This window comes from Dermacentor andersoni, chromosome 4 (assembly GCF_023375885.2).
Source record: "Dermacentor andersoni chromosome 4, qqDerAnde1_hic_scaffold, whole genome shotgun sequence".
NCBI classification, from domain to species: domain Eukaryota; kingdom Metazoa; phylum Arthropoda; class Arachnida; order Ixodida; family Ixodidae; genus Dermacentor; species Dermacentor andersoni.
Window position 1 is genome coordinate 91,127,814 of NC_092817.1, and position 19,364 is coordinate 91,147,177.

The 19,364-nt window shown below is 44.7% G+C and overlaps 1 protein-coding gene across 1 annotated transcript; it reads right to left on the bottom strand.

Moving 5' to 3' along the window:
- Positions 1 to 1,173: 1,173 nt before the first annotated feature.
- LOC126536451 (uncharacterized) lies at positions 1,174 to 19,183 on the bottom strand. The gene is made up of 6 exons (XM_050183412.2): positions 18,892 to 19,183; positions 18,109 to 18,400; positions 12,235 to 12,426; positions 9,982 to 10,420; positions 8,415 to 8,736; positions 1,174 to 4,484 (listed from the first exon to the last, which is right to left on the bottom strand). Exons 1-6 carry the CDS (start codon positions 18,932 to 18,934, stop codon positions 4,054 to 4,056), a joined length of 1,719 nt encoding a protein of 572 aa, XP_050039369.1. The 5' UTR covers positions 18,935 to 19,183; the 3' UTR covers positions 1,174 to 4,053.
- Between the last annotated feature and the right edge of the window lie 181 nt (positions 19,184 to 19,364).

Genomic DNA, 19,364 nt, shown 5'->3' on the forward strand with positions numbered 1-19,364 from the left:
CAGCGGTGTGAATATATATATCTCCTCGTCATTTTATTTTCCTGCGCAGTATTTTACAGTAGACTTCAGTTAATGCGGCTCCGGTTAATGTTATCTTTTTGGTTAATTCTATCCCGACAAGGTCCCGGCCGGCGCTCGTACATTTTACACAAACTATTGTTAATCCGATCCTAAAATTTGCATTCGCCGAATAATTCGAACTTGACCAGGCAGTATGCACGCGCCTCACCCCAAAATCGACCTCTTTTCTAGCAGCGTTTGCATCGGCAGAGCATATATGGGACAGTGAATGTATGTATGCGACCATATATTTAATCCATACCATCTGCCGTCGAAAAAAAAGAGTTAATTTCGGCCTGCCCTATGAAGATTTTCAAGTAATAATGGTAGCCAGCAATGTCTGTTTACAGTATTTACTCGTTTCTAACGCACGCTTTCTTTTAGTTTCCCCAGTAAAATTGGGCCGGAAACCGCGTTTGTATACTTTGCTGCATTATACGACTGTATTGGGGAGAAGGTGACTTTAGAAAACCGGCCGCCACTGTAACCCATGTTGGACCTTTACCCATTTTTCTTGCTAAAAAATCGGGTGCGCGTTTGATTTCTACTTTGTTTCGGGGCATTGATGCTATGGCTACGTTAGTTTTCTACTTTGGACACATAGAAAGCGGGAGCACGTTTGATTCTGGGGCGTCTTAGAATCGGTCAAGTACTGCCAAATGAATCAGTAGTGCATTTGGCTTTTTTTCTGCATTGTGTTTAATTAGACCCACCAGGTAACTCGATCTATATTGTTGGTCTCGTCAAAGTAGAATTAACGGAAGCACGCTATACCTTTGTTACATTCATTAGGTTGTTATAACGAGTTTCGTAATAATGAGGCCTGACTGTAGTCAAATAAACTGACAAACCTTCCATACAAACTTTAAGCAAAAGCCATTGAAAGTAATGGCTTGCTTCATAATTATTTGCTATAAAGTGCAATGTAAAAGATTACTCTAATGCCTACAGGGTATTCAAGCTCATGGGACATTCAGTACGACCATCATTCTCAGGACATGCCAAATCGGACACACCAAAACCTTCACAGAGAGGGCTGGCAAAGCCTGTAATCATAAGTATCTACATAAGTAATCTACAGCAGATGCAACAAAATAAATTTTGAACAAACTGTCCAAACTACAAATATGTTTATTTACACATTTACACACAATGGTTATGCAATACAGATCAATGATGAATTCACGTGCAGAATGAAGTCGCGGAAAGTGCGCTTCGTAAGACTGGTTGCAAGGATGTACATTGTTATTTTACTCTATGATAAAAGAAGGGACCCGCAATAAAGAAAAATGTAAATGGAGTTTGTTAAGCCAGAGTATGCGTGCAATGCCATACAATGCCTGTCAACATCGGCACACGCACAGAAAAAAAGGCAATGCTGGCAAATTTGATCGACAAAGCAAGATTGCTATGTGCACTACATGCACCCTGAGCCAACTTGCGTGCATCAATAGTCGTCAAATGATCAACGAGCCTTTATAGGAGAGCTTGGGCCGTACGTAGTTTGTAGAGCACACAACTGTTTCTTTTTACTGCACACGCTGCATTCTTCGACTCTGGGTTTTGTGTGAATGTACATATGACGAGAATGCACCTGATGAGGGTGCATATATTAACACTTGTCCAACGTGACACAGGGGAGGCATGATTACTGTCATGGGTGCTCTACCGTAGATGTTGACGATAAATCCGATGTACATGCTTTCAAGGAACACAGCCCATTTTGCCGACTGTGTACAATAAGGTAAGGAAATCTGCATGCAACTAACTAATCTACTAAGCTGCCACTTGTTTTTACTGATGTGGCTGCCCTGAAAGGATTGTTTTTCTCCTGCATAAGCATAATACTTTTTCTGTTATGCCAGACAGTTAAGTGCAGGAAAACCAATATAACATGAGAAAAATTCCTTGCTGGTGTGTTCAAGAAAATACCAAAAGTACACCTACATAAATTTTGGTAATGCCTCCTCCCTGTTCCAAAAAAATTTTCACAGTAACAAGGGGCTGGCTGGTAGATTGTGCGCACATATATCACCCAGAAAAACAATTCTTATGTTCACTGAAACACAGTATGGCCATTGAAGCAAGAGTGAATGGAAAAAAAAGAAAGTCACCGTCAGTCAAGGCAGTAAGTGATTAATCTATTCACTATGAATTAAATATGTGGCAGCAGTGAAGACAACAGTATGTGGAGGTTACAGTATGAACAAGGGACATCAACAAACTGAAAACGCATGGATGGAACTGTCTTCCCGCTCTGTCTAGTATGAATTGTACCCAAAATGTTTCTGATTATGATCTGTCATGCATTGCACAGACTGTTCCGGTTAAAAATGAAACAAAAATGAAACGCCCAATATATGAACGTAAAACCCTGCAATCGTTGCATTACTTCTGTCGGACTTTACAAAAAGGCGCACACCGCTTTAGGAGCTGTAAACAGTTCCTGAAGTTGCTCATCTAAAGTTACTTAAGTGTTTTTCAGTGCAACACATTGTAACCACAAAATACAGCATGCTTTGTGAGGATGCCCGACTGTACAAGACAACCCAGTACTGGACATACAGACTGTACACAGCAGTTTACAGGAAGCTCAGACTACTGAGGGGCCTCATTTTGCACATTGTCAGAAGCTCCATTACTCTGTCACCAAGTAAGTTAAAATTGAAAAATACACCTTACATGCCTTCATTTACCATGGCAAAAATTCAAGACCCGTGGCTGTGACGAATGCACAGCAGACAGTGAGTAAGCCCCCCCCCCCCCCAAAAAAAAAAATTATACATTTAGAATGTGCAGCACGATACCCTTATGCAGAAACTTTTGTTACAAAATTTCGATACAGCAATGGGTTCTTTACTACTTACAAATTAAAACCCATTAAAACTGCTCAAGTCCATTTATATCATTCCCTTTGTCAGCAGTACATTGTGCTTGACAGAACCTGCAAGCACCCCTTATGCCAGGATCTTGTGTTTGCATTGTGCCATGCCCGCTCTGAAGCTTCTTGTGAACTGAGCTTAATGCAATATATAATATCAATTATTGCCAATTTTAACTACAATGCAGCACAACGTAAATAAAGCATCCCAATTGCATATGTTTATGCTCATATTTCATAGTCACAGGTTTGAGGGAGCGCTTTCTTCATGTCTCAATCCTGCGTGAACAGAGCATCGCAGAAGTGTGACATTGACAGTGCTTTGTCCCTTCGTAATTCATGCCTTCCCATCACAAGTCGCACAACTCTAATGTTCAGGACAACCGCAGCTCCACCACATCGTTATGCAGTGTTGGAAAGCATCCTCACAGGGCAGAACCACTGTATGTGGCAGGCACTACTGTGGCTGCAAGCACAAGCCTTGCTAAGCCTGGGAGCCTCGCTCATCGCACAGAGCATGACTAGACCCCCCGGAGTGACGACAGCCAATCTGCACAAAACTTGTGATTGCGAGCGAGGTGGCCACAACAATGTTGCTTGCTGCAGCGCTCACTCATTGTACTGGTACAAGTTGGAATGCAAAGTTAACTTGGAAACAGGTCTGACTGATGTTGAAAAGACACCTGGGTGCTTGGTGCGAGCTTAGCAGCCACAGGATGTTTTACATCCTCTGTGCTGAACAGCGCAGCCCATAATGCTCACACTGTGGCAACAATTGCTTTATGGGGGAACAGGGACAGCAGAAATGTAGCGGAGCTGTACATGCAATGGCCATCCTGTTCTTTTTGTGTGACCCCCTCATTCCTCCCAGTCTTTTGCGAAAATTGTTTGCAATTTCCTAGCAGGCAGTCATGTGCCAAGAGCAAACAAGTGGCCTGCCAAGCACTTTGAAAGTGGGAAGAGACCGCCATTTCCGCATGACCGTTCTTGTCACTCTTTGTCTCTCAGGTGTGATGTGCCAGCCAGGCACCACTGCTCGTTTCTCCTCAGACATGTACACTTGCATCAGGATTGAACAGTCACAGCACGAAGGAGCACATGCAAGATGTCTGTCACTGCACGGTCAGCTGCTGGATGACCTGCGCCTGGCGAGCTGCAGGCCGGTCGTGACGGATGATGACATGCCGGCGCAGCGCATATCCGTAGCAGGTGCGGTAGTCACAGTGCGGGCAGCACAGGTTGCGGTCACCGTGGGACTTGTAGTGCTCCTTGAGGTGGTGCTTCATGCCAAACTCCTTGGAGCAGACGGTGCAGCGGAAGCGTTCGGTGGACTGGCGAGATGAGCGCTGCCGCCGGCCTGAGGGGCGCCCTGCTGCTGCCTGCTGGTCCTGCCCCTGGCAGAGGCCACACTGCGACCGCTGCCGCTGGGCCTCGAGGCACTCGGGGCAGTCAGGCACCGAGGGCAGCAGGTCCGCACCCCCACTCCCCAGCAGAGCCGCTGGGTGGCTGCTGCTACCTCGGCCGCCACCACCTTCGGCACTCGCTGCAAAAAGAGAGAAAAAGAAACACTAATGTTTGACCAGCTTCTATAGTATCTAACCCTGACAATGTCCTTTTAGTTGATGTTTATTAAAGGGACTTAGTTTTTTATGGCGCAACGCAAACTCACCCTCGGTAGTGTTTGCATCTGCAGCGGTTAGTTCCAAAAGCATGTGAATATTTAGTAAGCAGAATTTTTCGATCTGAGCAAACTCTAAAAAAGTAAGAGTCCCTCCTCCAGCAACGCCGAGAAGTGTGAGCGATGTCGATAGCCCGCCTCGCAAATTGTGAAAGCTGCCCATCGTTCTGCTTTCACAGGAGTGAGTGTAACTGTGGTTAACCACCTACATTCTGACCTTTTCAACCACTTTTGAAAATAAAAAGCTGGTGCAAGAAGTTCGCATTGTTGTACAGATGTTTCTTACATTAGTACCGCATTTCTCCCCAAGTACACGCCTACGCCATGGCTAGCTGGCCCCTGTCGTCGTTGTTCTATCGATAGACGAGCCAACGGAAACGAAGGCAGCGCCACTTTTCTGCTCACTAAAAACGAAGGCTTATCTGAACATTGTAAGTCAGGAAAAGCTTATAATAATAAGAGGTATACTGCATTTCAATACTAACAAAAAGACGTGGAACCGTGTACACTAGTAGAAAGTCACGTGGTGGACCTCTTATGCAGCTTCATGTTTTTGCCGCGTGGGGAGCCAAAAGTCATTTTTTTGTGACTTTTAGTGATGAATTACAATTATAAATCCATGTGTAATGAGAAAAGCATGGTCATTTGAGCCGCTACGATAGGGAATCATTCCATCTCAATTCATGTTCTGAGCGGTTGTCTGTCCCTTTAACTTCTTTTCTTGAATGATAATGTCATGTCAATTTCTTTCCCTTCTTACATGTACAGTAAAACCTCGTTAAACCATATCAGCTTAAACAATAGTTTCGTTTTAAAAGTAGTAAAGTCAAATCACCGACTCAGCAGCCAGTGAACATAATGCGTTTTGTATCCGCATAAACTGTACCAACTTATTGCACACATATCGGTTAACACATAGTGTTCTCACTTTTCGTAGTGCAATCACGGCAATAGCTTGGCCAGTGTTGTGCCGCACTGCGTGCCTACATGGAGGCAACGAGTGCTTCCCCCTCCCCACCTCATTGTTCTGAAGTGGTTGCCCTTGGTGACAACTGGCAAAGTTCCAGGAAACTGCCAAACCCTTCCCGTGGCTCAAACTGATGAGTCCGGGGACAAAGAGCACCATGACGAATCCATTGGCAGCCTTCAGAATTCCACAGAACTGCTGACCCCTGTTGTGGATACCGGTTTTACGCAGCTTGAACTTCTCCTTTGACGAAAGAGGAAAGCAACACAGTTGACGTAAGCACCGGTCCTGCCTCGTTTCTGCTGACAATGGACGCCCAAAGGGATTTAAGGCAGAGCCGGCCCATTGTTAAGAGAGAGAGTCGCCACCAGCCGCCCCATCTGTCTGGTACGCTCTTTGGCACCGCTACTTAAATGCTATTACCTGCTATATGTACATATTGTATAAAGCTTTTCATCTCCTCTTCATCTGCTCCAAGAGTCCGTCTCTTGCCCTCGACTGCGAGCCACAATACCAGGCAGAAGACCAAGCCTCAAAGATCAGGACAGCCTCCAAGCGTAAATGCAGAGGATGCTTGGAAGGGTGAAGCCACATTAACATCAACATCATTTCAACGTCGAGCCAGGGAGAGCTGTGGCTGGCTAGTGGTGGCCTGTGTTGTGGCGTTGTGCCAGCTAGGACTCGCATCATGCCGAAGCACGGACAAAAATAGGGTGCTCAGCATAAAAGAAAAATTGTACATCATCCGTACTATCGAACGTGTCACAAAGTCGGCACTGGCATGCGAGAGGGATCTAGGGATCTACCTTTGACTATGGTGTGTGGTATTCGGAATGCAAAGGGGAAGATGCTTGACAGTGCTGCTGGGACAGCGAAAAGATGTCGGCTACAAGGTTCGACTTTTCGCCCTCGTTGCCTCTGTTATTGCCGAAGTGTCGCCTAACAACAGTGATGAGGACGACACGGAAAGTGACAGCACAAGCGATTCAGGCCCGACAGTGGCAGAAGCTGCGCATTACATTGGCCTCGTGTGGGTGTTTGCCGAGGAAAGGGGGCTGCGAAAAAGCTGGCTTGAAGCTGAAGGGAGTTTGAGGCCGCTGCAGCATCAAAAGAAAACAACAGACTATTGTCACACGAAAAGAATTAATACTGTATGTTTTTTGCCCTTTTGTCGCACTCTCTCAGAGTTCCGTTTTTGACAGGTAAGTGGGCGATCTCACACTATTTCGATTAAGTAGTACAACCGTTTAGTACGTACTCTTTCCGAGTTCCGACCAACTACGGTTTAATGAGGTTTCATTGTATAATGTATATCTGCATTCACGGCGTGTGTTCTCTGTGGCTTTTGGTATATGTGTGCATCTTACACACCGCTATCAGTCTTTATTAGCTGTTTCTCGTTAGCTTATTTGTTTCTTTATTACTTGGTACTATTTCCGTTTACTCTGACGCCATCTTTACTGTTTGTTGGAGTTAGTGTTTTTTATGTTGCCATCACCATTGCATAATTAAACTGCATATTTTTAAAATTTTGGGCTGCTTTTCTGTTACTCGTATGATTGTAACCCAAATCCTTTCTTCAAGGCTATGGCGATTGAGGGTATAACAAACAAACAAACAAACAGCTTTCATAATGCAACCAGAAATACAATGAAAACTGACAGCAGTGCCGAATAGTAAACCAGCCTAGTGAGCTGAGCAGAGAGTGTTCAACGACATGCACTTTGCAACTTCATTCATGTGCAATAATCTAGCTGGGCTAGATGACCATTTCCTAGCCAGAAATACAGAAGGCAAGGTCTGCTTACCAAAACTGGCTTCGGCTGTCAATATAAACCTGCAAACGGCTCGAGCTCATATGTTGCTCTAGGCTTAGAGGGTGTCAGAGCATGTTGATGTTCAAAAACTATTTTTGCAAATTATTATATTAGCAAATAAAGGTGATTATGAAAATTTTCTTGAGCAGAGGCATTTATTTATGTTACTGTACATGCTATGCTTGAATTAAAGATGGCAGTGTAAAGCTTTTGTGCAATACCTCATTTCCATGTTTTCTACAGACAAAAAGATACACATCTAAGGCCAGAGTAGGTGTGATAACATTGGTTTTTTCAAAAGAGCCTCTTATGTTTATGCAAGTCATAATTGTGCAGCCACTTGTCTGTTAAAAAAATAATTTTTTCACTTAGCTCTTCTGCATTTTGGCAAATGTAAGACCGTTACAAGCAGCAAGCAACACCCGTTCAGCATCTGCTCCGAGACACTGACACAGAGGGTGTGTTCCAAGTCCAGCACTGAAGCCTGCCTACTTTGATGGCCAAGAAGGCAGCTTTAAGCCCAAGTATTAGAATGCAGTCGACGAATTTGTCTTTGCAACTTGATGCCACCTTGCATTGACAAAAGAAACTAAAAAGAAAAAGAACTAATAGTATGTGTAGCTACATTTTAACACTCCTACATGCGAATCAAAGAAAAACACAACACGGCTTACCTTAAGCCTAACAGAAAGCCTGACCATGCTTTCTTGTGCGCAGGCAAACTTTCCACAAAGCTTCCAGGCAGGGCGATCAGCTGCCATTTTGTTTGGTCAGCAAAGTAGCCTGTGTCGTTAGCGACTTCGATGCTGTTTTGGCTAAGCTGTCATGAGAATTCGAACGGACCTAAGGATGGCCACTGTCCACTTTGCTGTCTATATAGCAATCTATGGCGAGTATCAGACCACGTGTTACATGCAGTAACGCATGTGCAGAAACTTCACACATGGAGCTCTCCCTTTGTTTCCACAGAAAGTTGCTTGTGAGTACAGAAGAAGGAGAGCATTCACTCACTGGCAGCATGCAGCAATGGAGGCCCATCCAGGGCACCGCAAGGCTGTGCACCTGCGGCAGCTGCGAGGCCCTGGTCCCGCATGGTCGGGTATGAGGCAGCAAACATCTCACCCAAAGGATGGCAGGGTCCTCCATCCAGGAAGCCCTTCTGGCGGCCTCCCCCACCAGACGGGTGCCCCCCCTTGCTGCTGTTGCCCCCTCCACCTCCGTGGTGGCCCTGGGGACCACCCATGCGGCGACCCATCAAGCTGCTGCTCGGCTCCCCACCAAAGTAAGGACTCTTGAAGGATGAGCCGGGATCTTCGGGGTGTGGAGGGCGTGCCTGCACCACAGTGGGAAAGGTATTAGTGATGCTGACATCAAGAATGTTGCCATTGCCACTGCCAGGCACTAAGGAGAAAAGTAGGTTGAGCTGTACTGGCAAATTATGCTTCTACAATACCAAAAATGCCATTCTTCCTGTAGGAGCAGGCTTGGTAAACCAGAGAAGATACAAGAACAAAATACAGGTGGTAACGCCACCATGGAGTTCCTGCACCAGCTCACCATGGCGTCATGGATTTTGAAGCAGCCTGCTCAGGCTTAGTAAACTGTTTATCAATAAAGATGTACTATGCTGAATTCAAGAGGAGCCAGAGACTGAACTGGAAGAAAGTTCTGAGAACATTTTGCACGGCACAATGGCCTAAATACGAGAGAAAGAAAAGCCTTGAAATTCACAACATTACAATGACGTACCGGCACTGGGATTTCGGCATGCAATTCTATAAAGAAAAGTTTAGCCTTCCTTTCCTCTTTAACATATGGGCTACCAAAGCCGGCGATTTGTCGGGTTGGAGGATGGAGGACGGTTGGTTCAAAAATGTATTTAGGGATGGCGTGACAAGCAATATACGCTGTACTTGATTAAAAATGCTCTCAAGGGATACTGCTACTAGTCCACGATAGCGGAGGTTAGATTTTTATATTTTCAGTATTTAATACTCAGCAGAAATTTCGCAGTGCCCATAAGTGGCAACAATCAGTATGGAGGTCCCTGCGGTATATATAATATTTGGTAGCCTATAGGTTAAGTAATCAAGCTTTTTCATGGAAAATTAACGAAGATAGAGTTTTGAAAAAATTAGCCTAAGCTTATCTAGTGCCACTCTTTAGCGTCCCTTTAACTTATGCTGTCGTCTGCAAAGCTCAGGTTGTAAAGATGTGTATTGTGCATTATTCCTTGCCCCAAATAATTCCCAGTCTAACATTTTCAATAAATACTTGTTGCAGATGTGCAGTAAAAAACAATGAAGAGATTGTGTCTCCTTACCTGACATTAGGCAAGGCAGTGGTTTGACAACACGTAGTCTGCACAAGAAATAAAAATGCTTTTCTGGCTGCTCTCAGCCTGCTCTCATGGTTAGAGCGGCTTTTTGGTGTTGTAGATGCGTAATTTAGTAATGCAGCCAAACACACTTTTCTCTATAGTGTCCCTTCAAGCAAGGATGGGGATGACTGACAGCAATGACGGAGGACTGTAACCGGCTAAGTGCTAAGAATAGTCTAAAAGAGCATGACTAACTACCTGCAGCAGGTTGTGGTAGCCAACAATTCGCTGCAGGTGACCGTACAGAGCCGTGGCATCTCGCTTCGGCATGTCATGAGGCACCAGGCAATTGCTGAGGGCTCCTTTCCCGTGCTGCTGAGAAGTCGACTGCTGCGAATGTGGATGCGACGATGAAGATGGATGGTGGGCCGGCATGTGCGACTGTAGAGCATGCCCAGAGGTTTGCTGGTGAGGTGGCGCAGGCAGTGCCAGCTGCGAAGAGGAGGCTTGAGTGATGGCTGCTGTGGAAGCTGCCGTGGAGGACGAGGACGACGACACGTCCAGGGCCACCGGTAGTTTGTCGCCAGAGCGCTTCACCAGGAGACGCGTCTTCTGCTGCTCTCGCTCTCGCTCCCGGAATGCTGGGTCTCGTCGCTTCAGCCTCATTCGCCTGCGCTGCCGTTCTCGTTCCATGGCCCTTTAAGAAAGATGAAGACGCCAAGTTGCACATGTCACTGCCATTAACGGCTGCACACGTGGCTCGAAGCACACGGAACAAACACTAGAGATCAAATGAATTTAGCACAGCTTGAAATTTAGAACACTTGCAGCTATTTGTGAAGAAAACTCAGTGCTGACACTTCCATCAAATCATGCCTGAACCACATTCTATAGATATATATATGTATCCTACCTCCGGTCAGTTGTTTATTCATCCACTTTCATTTCCATTCATTTATCATTTCAATTAAGAACTGCAGATAATTTCTCCTGTGCTGTCCTTGGTGTCATTGTCTGTTGGCTTCTTATGATACGACTAATAAAATCGGGCTCCTCGGTTTCCTTTTTTCTCGTTCATATATATATTCCCTGCTGAAGGTCTAAAGTCTATTAGATATTCTTGCTGCCACTATACACCTACGCATGTGCATCGCCTATTTTCAATGTTTGCTGTTCTGTGTGCTTGACACAAACATGATGTAACTGCATTCCTTTCTAAGGAGACCACGAAGGTGTCCCAAAAATTAAGCGATCGAAAAAATGAATTGACAGGGGAAAAAAAGCATTCTTATCGCAGTTTTTGTCAGCAGCCAGAGAGACCTTAAACACACATTGTGCTTGGTCTTGCACTGAAGCATGAAAACATTTGCTTGAATTTCGCTTGCTAATTACGTGTTTTGCATTCTTCAGCACATAGCCTAACTAGTGTCATCACGATGTGCCAAAGTGGGAAGTTTGCGAGTTATGCGAGTGCTCACCACCAGCAGTCCAAATTGAGTCAAGAACTTTTCACGATACACAAAATCCTTCTGTTGCACCTTTTTAAGAGTACGCTAGCAAGCCTTTTATGATAAACATACCATTCAAGTGCGCATGTGCATTATCTCTGACTTGGTCTCCTGCGAAAACTGACAGCACGATAGAGTGACAGCCGGCATTATCACTGCAATGTTGCTGCATCACGACATCATGACAATGTCGATATGGTCACACACACACACACACAATTGATCTCAGCGCAAATGCAAATGGAAATTCCAATCTGAAATGGTTGCCTTTAGGCACCTCTCACTGACAGCGACCATCACTTTGGCAGGTGTCGTGTGACGCAGGAACTGCGGGCTACTACTGCTTTGAATCAGTCAGGAACCATATCAGACGACTTGCTCGGCCCACAACTGTGCAGCAAGGCACGTCACCACTGAATTGTGACCGCGATTTTCTCACTCTGGCAATAAAAGCAGCACAAACCAGAGAATGCCTGTAGAAACAATCTCCGGCGGCTGATCGGCGAAACGCAGTGGCAAAAACAAGATAACGCATAGCATATTTCTGGCTCCTACAATCACTTCCTGTGCTAACAGTGCACAAAAGCATGGCCTTCAAGATTGGCTTCTGTCACTCCGAGGGAGCCGCAGCTGGGGAGTGTGATGCATTGCATCCCCAGCTAGTGTTGCCAGATTGCCATACAGTGCAACTGCGATATAAAAAGATTCTAATACAAATTTTCTAACACATAGAATGTTTTTAAATTTTGACAGCTTACTATGAGACGGATATCTTTAAATAAGCAATCCATAATTCAAGCTCAAAACTTGGGTGTCATGGCCCCTTTAGGATATGTGTTTCCCAACCATAATACTGGCAGCGTGTCGTCCTTTCACATATGAGAAGTGCATGGCAGAGTTTCTACAAGTTTGGAAGTATACGCATTTAAAACAAAGGTGCTATGGCACTTCAGCAGTCCGACAAAACTATGTGGGCTTCTCGAGCCAGTCGGTGAAGACGGACCTGAAACCTGGGTCCTGCCGGCGCAGCTGCATGCGTGCCCGCTGCCGCTCCCGTTCCAAGGCGCGGAAGCCAGGGTCCTGCCGCTTGAGCTGCATCATGCTGCGCTGCCGCAGCCGCTCCATCTCCCGGTACGACGGGTTTTGGCGCATTGCCTGCAACCGTTCACGCTGCAGTGCCTTCTTCAGCAGCGGGCTGCAACAAGGCCGGGAGGCATGTCGTAAAGTAAGACACAGAGCAGCTTCCCAATGCTCGGTTGTTGAACCATGCAGACGTGTCAATTGATGCAGTATGACACGAGTTCCCAAACTGAGCTCTATAGCACACAGGAATGAGTGGAAAGCACAAAGTGAAGAAAAACACAGATAAGTAACTCAAGACAAAGCAGGAACTCACTCACACTTGCATTTACTATATGTTCCAGACTATAGTCTTCACCCGGTGTATAGTCCACAGGGACGAATTTCAGTATAAAATAATATGTTCTGTTGCAAGCAGTCTTCACCCATTATAGTCTACAGGGATGAAATTCAGCTGAAAATCAGCAATTGCCTTCTCAGTGCCATTGAAACTGTTGAAAAAAGACTGTGCCATCCTTGGTGTTACTACTTCATTTATTCTTTTCAGGACTGATTAATCAACAGTATTCACATTTGATGAAATTTTGCACATATGCTCACAAATCGAAGCACTGAAAAGCAGCCACTCTAACTCCTTAACTGTTTTGGACGAGCCGTGCTCTTCCAAGCCCTCATATTCCCAAAGCGTTTGGGATGAGTGCGACTCCTCCCTGCAGAATGTCCTCATTTTGAGCATTTTGGATGAGATATGCTTGTTTAGGGCTTAACTGATGTTTTAGTCAACAAACGACAGTACGTGCTCGGCGATTTCTTTCTTCTTCTCCAGCTGGAGCACTTTTTTCTCGTGTCCGATGTTCTAAAAAATGGCGTCTGGCAGAGGCGAAGCACGTATCACTGGCCCATCTTTACAGGTTTACATAGTTTCAGACAAATGTGGTGATGACTGAGGTCAGCAAAACCTCAGTCGAAAAAGAAAAAGAGGAGAGCTCAGAGGGAGACATCACAAATGCGTGTATGCAGACTAAAATTGATGTTAACAGCGTAACGCCAAGCCTCCACTGCTTCCTTTTATAGCAAACCTTTCTTTGCCTATTTCTTCAACTTTTCCACTGCTGCTGCTGTCTTGCAAGTCGCGTCAGGACGTGGTTCAGGGCATGCATATACATGGCAGGAGTGTGGCAGAGAGCAAAGGCGATGCGAGAAACGCGTTTGGACTTCTCTATTGCGTCGATAAAATGCCCTCTGGAGCTCCTTGGGTGTTGCCACAATACCCTCTTGACAGCTGTATCTGACTCCCTGCAAAAGCATTGCAGAAACTGCAGCGCTTACCATTCTACTAATGCGCAACAGATCAGGGGGGAGGTAGATAGAATGGTAGTGAGGTAAGGAGAAAAGGCAGAGAATGGGTAGAACCAACACAGTCACAAAATGAGTGAACGACAGCCTTTCCACTTTTCAATTTCAATTCTCATACATGGGGGATGGATGGGAGAGGGAAAAGGCGATGTGAGAATGCGAGAAAACGGCACTAGTAGACATGACAGCGGCTGCGAACAAACTGGATAAATTTAAGTTCAAGGTATGGTATGGCACGTTTTTGCTATTTATGAAAAATAAATACTGTGCAAACTTGCCAAGCAGACAAGTGACATAGGGCATGCAGACGCAAAGAGGCATTAAGCACCACAGTCAAGGTGACACTACGGAAACGGCTGCACATCAAATCAACACTTCTGTGCCTGCCATGGTAGCTTTGCAGCTATGGCATTGCTCGCGGTTGTGGGTTCGATCCCGACTGCGGCAGCCACATTTTGATGGGGGCGAAATGCAAGAACGCTTGTGTACTTATATTTAAGTGCACAATAAAGAAACCCAGGGGGTCCAAATTAATCCAGAGTAACCACTACGGCGTGCTTCATAATCTAATTGCGGTTTTGGCATGTACAACCCCATAATTCAATTCATAATTCAATTCAGAAGTTTAACACTTCTGCCATGATGCAATGTGCTGTGTTAGGCAACGACAATGCTAATTTTCTCAGAGGTTACGTAAAATGGCACACAACAACGCCTCAAACAGAAGTATTCACACACAGCAATAAAAAAAGAACGAGAAACAAGAATATTATAACAAGAATATCCACAAGCAGCAATAAAAAAAGAAAAGCGTCATTTGTAAGAAATTTCGTGAAAAAAACAAAACGGCTAAGGTGTTAAGCATCGTGAACAGCATTTTTTTGCACATCGAGAGCTGCCAGTATTAAGTGGAAATATTGCATATGCACAACGATGATCATCGTGGTGGAGTAATATGTTGTTAGAGCAGTCAGGTGTTTTTTTTTCAAACACATCTATATTCGTAAACTATTAAATCATGTATAGTCGGTATCACCCAAGATTTCTACTTTTAAACACGTATTGTCCTCGGGCTATAGGCTAAAAGATACAGTATTTGGGATGGCAACAGAAGCATTTGCGTTTGTCATTGTACCACTATCACGCAAGAAAATAAGCAACTGAAAACACGGTCTCGTTTCAGCACAAGTACTTCATTGCTTTACTCGCATCCACCTTCTTGGCCATTTGAAAGCATTAAAAAAGGTAGCAAATGTCTGGGCATAAACCACAATTACAACAACATCAGTACTGTTAAATTTTGCTAGTACAGCATGCAAGTTTCATATAGGACTGACCCTTAAATCTTAGCGTCGATGCTGTTAGTGAGCTGCTCTCAAAAGAGCAAGACCTACAAGCTGCGGCTTGTATGAAGGCAGACTGCAAAAACACCCACGTGCTAGTAGTGCATGGTAATATGATATGCAATCTTAAGGACAGTAACATTAACAGGCAAGAAGTCACGAAAGAGCGACATATATATAGTAGTTAAAGAGAAATCGTATCATGAGAATCTTGCATATAGGTCACTTTAGACTGACTGTACAAAGTCATCTATTACACATGCCAGGGAAAATGACAAATAGGACACTCATCTTCAGGCAAAATTTGTACCAATATCTAAGCTACAAGTTGGCTTCATAACGGAAGTTAAGCGTGATACCGTCCCAAAATGCTGCTTTCCGTGAACATTTCTAAACTGGTGCAACCATGCCATGAACCCACCCAATTCTCAGAACAAAAGAGAAAGTTGACATCCACTTGGATGTGGCTAATTTAATTAGGAAATCCATGTGGATTCTTGGAAGATACAGCTTTGCAGTTCATGAAAAATTATTCTGGTGCAGGAATAGAACCAACTACAACTGCCATGTTCAAACCCTGCCAATTGCCAGGTAGTGGAGCTAGCCAGCAGGCCAGCAGTTGGCTTTACAAGGATCAGTTAGCAAACAACTCAAGCATACAAACATTGATTAATGAGGTGGATGCAACTTGCCCTTCATGAACCTACCTGCACTTTGTGGGTTTCTGCAGAATTATGTTTGTCACATCAAGCTCTTATCGTGAACATACACTAAACATGATTAAAAAAAACAGTTAAAGCAAGCTTGTTGTTGCATCAACTTGTCAGCGTCAGCTTGCAGAGTATTGACAAACTTTCAGTTGTAAACAGATTGGAAGGTAATTACAACCTTGCTCTTTCAACACTAAAAAAAGTTATGTGGCATTTACAAAAGCTACTCCGAAAAGTTATGCACTAGTTTAGACAATAAGATGACACCCGATTTTCCCAGCAGAGTAAAAAAGATTGATCGCCCTTCCACCACTGTGAAGAGCGATGTAAGCAAAGCTCGGGATCTGCGGCTCTTCGCTGTCGCAATGCCTCGGCTTCACGCTCCCTCACGGCGAGGTCAGCATGTAGACGACAAGCCCTTTCTCGAGTGAGTTCCCGGCGGTGTTCATCAAACCGCACCTGTTCTTCGGCCAAACGCACGATGCGCAGTTCACTCCCACTGCCATTCGTTCAATGCAGCCTGCTCTTCGGCAGAACGAACCAAACGCAGCCTCCCCATCTGAATGCCAGGCCTGAACTGGCGGGAAACGGCGGGCGCGAGGCAAGCAAACACACGATCACACCCTTCCTCTCCTCCGGAGGGAGGGGACACCTGTGATTGGCTCACATATTGCACTGAGTCTACTTCTTCATACATATAAAAAACCACTTTAATGGTAGCATATGATGAACCGACAGTGGCTGAATTGGTTAGTGTGGTGATCTCGCAACCCAGAGGTTGGTGGTTCGAATCCACAGCCCGACAAGCAATTTTTATTTTCACCCAAGTTGGGTTTTTTTCATACGGTGACACCAACACCGACACGAGTGAGGAAATACAAGCTTCGCCTGAATATTATATGTAGGCATGAAAATGGGAAATTACTGTAAGGAGATGGTGCAATAATGTAGTGTTAGTTAAGAAGCTTCCAGAAATACAGCTGTTAAGATTTTTTTTATTTCTTTAAAATTTTGTGACGCTCCTAAACAATCACTATCACTTTGTTTTATTGGTTTCATTGTGTCTCGTGTTATCTCTCGGATGAAACTGCAGCTCCAATATTCATTGCCTTCCCATTTACAATTCAACATTCAGGCTTTCCTATTCAAGTGCATGAAAAGACCCAATACGCCCAAAAAAGACATGAAAATGCGAGAATGGTTAGGTGTCTTGAAGAATAAGCGTAATAAAAGTTTAATGTAAACATAAGTTGGAAAGCTCCAACTCACAGCAACCTTCCTTTCCACTTTGTCTATGAGAAACAGTGTACTTAAGCCTAAGCAAGGCAAATGCTATTCACTGCAATTGTAGTAGTTTGTTTCACTGTTAAAGACCCCGAATTCCAGAATGTTTTCCAGAATAACTGAATCTCTCTCTCCACCTAAGAGGTTCAAAATTATTGTCATCTTTTAATTAAGGCACCACATTTAAAAACTGGGATTGAAGGACCCCGATTATAGATTTCTGCGAAAATGCACAATGTGCGCTTGTGATAAGCCATCTGGCCAAAGAGCATAGCTATGTGGCACGTTGCTGCCAACTTACCAGCTGAAAGCTTATATGCATACTTATTTCATACTTTAAAGGCATTAGGAGATAACAATCGTAAAGCAAAAGTGTGCTCAGGAAAAGTTTTTTTCAAAAATAGTCACACAAGGTTGCCCACTGAAGTACTTCAAATGCAGAAGCTGCGGAAATGCTTTATATCCTGATAGCCTAAGCACATAGTAGGCAAGGAAAAGAAGGTTTCATTCATTACACATTGGACCAGTATGAAATTAAACACTTGATTTGTGCTCTAGACTCAATTTTCCTTTCTTCGATGCTGAAATAGAAAGCATGGCATAATGGGGAAAGCTACTACGGAAGTATCAGCAAAAGGGTTTCTGTAGAAGCTGTGCTGGTTGTGTGTTCTTCATACTGGTCATACTGGATCATCCTATACTTGTGACTATAACATATGCAATTCACCTCTTTCTCCGTTATGCACACTCAGACAACGAGAAGACTTAAGCTTTCCTTTTTCGTTTGTGTGCTTTATGTGTACCAAATACTTAGTCCTTTTTGAGTGCAGTGTGAGCAGTTATGTAGAATGGCAAGTTAAAGAACAATATATGGTAGCATACTGTTCATGTCCTTTCAAGCCAGTTAATTTTCTGTGTGGGAAACCAACAAACCAATGTTCTGACTGAGTTGTAGGTTTCTGCTCATCTTGGAGTACCACAAGCTGCCAAAGCAGAAGTCACAAAAGATTGGTGCAATCATTGCTAAAAACTTATCTCATTCACGATTAACCTGGGCTTCATAACTGGTTTACTGCGTGCATGCTGGCTAACTGTAATGTGTACCTGCAAAGATTGCAGTCCCACTGCTTGGATGCGAGGTCTATATCCTTGGGCAGGTTTGAGGTCTTTTCAAGCACAGTAGAAAGCGCAAACTGCTGCTGTTGTTGCTGCTGTTGTTGTTGCTGCTGTTGCTGCGACTGCTGTTGCTGCTGTGGCGACGCAGCATCGTTGCTGAGGAACAACTCGCGCGTCTCCAGGTTCATCATCAGCGAGCCCGACTTGTCGGTTTCGACGGTGATCGGAGAAACGTCTTCCTTAAGAATCGTCTCCACCGGCACGAAGCTCGGAAGATCACCTGAAAATAACAAAAAAAAATTAGAGAGAAACAAAGAAGTGGGAGGGAGATGGCGTCCGCCGGTCACCGAGGAACAGCAATTACCGCAGATGTGTAATCCGCGCGACCGCGCTTATAGATAGCTCAAATGCATGAAACTCTGCGCAAAATTTTAAGAATTACGAATACGTCAAGCAGCTCAAAATACACTCAACCCACGCTCCCCGCGCGACGTCAAGGATGCGCGCATTTTGTACAGCTGAAGGCTTCGAGTTCGCGCTCCACTGTAACACCTGGAGGTGTGCGAGGTTCGAATCGCGATGCCGTTTGAGCGTTTTCTGCAGACATAAACATAACTAGAAAGCTCGCAGCATGCGCCCACTGCTCTCAACGGTTACGCGATGAAAAGACGCACGGGGAAGAAACAAGAATCCCGGCAGCAAGCCGCAATAACACGGATGCACGGACTAGTCACGCGAACCTCTCTGGTCGAATGGAAGGACGCTTCTTACCATTCAGAGGCCTGTCGCCTTCCATGCTAGCGTGGGAGATCATACACGCAAATCCCTTTGACCTGGACTGTGGAAGGGTCTTCGGAGAGCTTCAGAAGAGCAGACTGGCGGAAATTAGACGAACGCGAATCGCTTTAAACTCTCAAATAACAATGCAGACAGCAACAATCACGAACACCCTCCATAGATGCGACTTGTTGATTTTTTGTTTGTATGTGCTTGCGCCAGTGTGCGTGCGTGCGTTGCGTGCGAAGCGAGGAGCGGCGTCTGGCGGATTGTTTGGGTTACTCGATTCGTTCAGTGCAGTTAAGCTACAAACGCCTACAATTTCACGGAAGAATAGTTCAGACTGATTATTAGTCGTGCATTTGTCTAACTGTGACTGAGTCAGACTACAACTGGTTCAGACTAGAAGCTACGACACTTAAAACACTTTATAATTAACACTTTGAAGATTATGTTCTTGCATAATA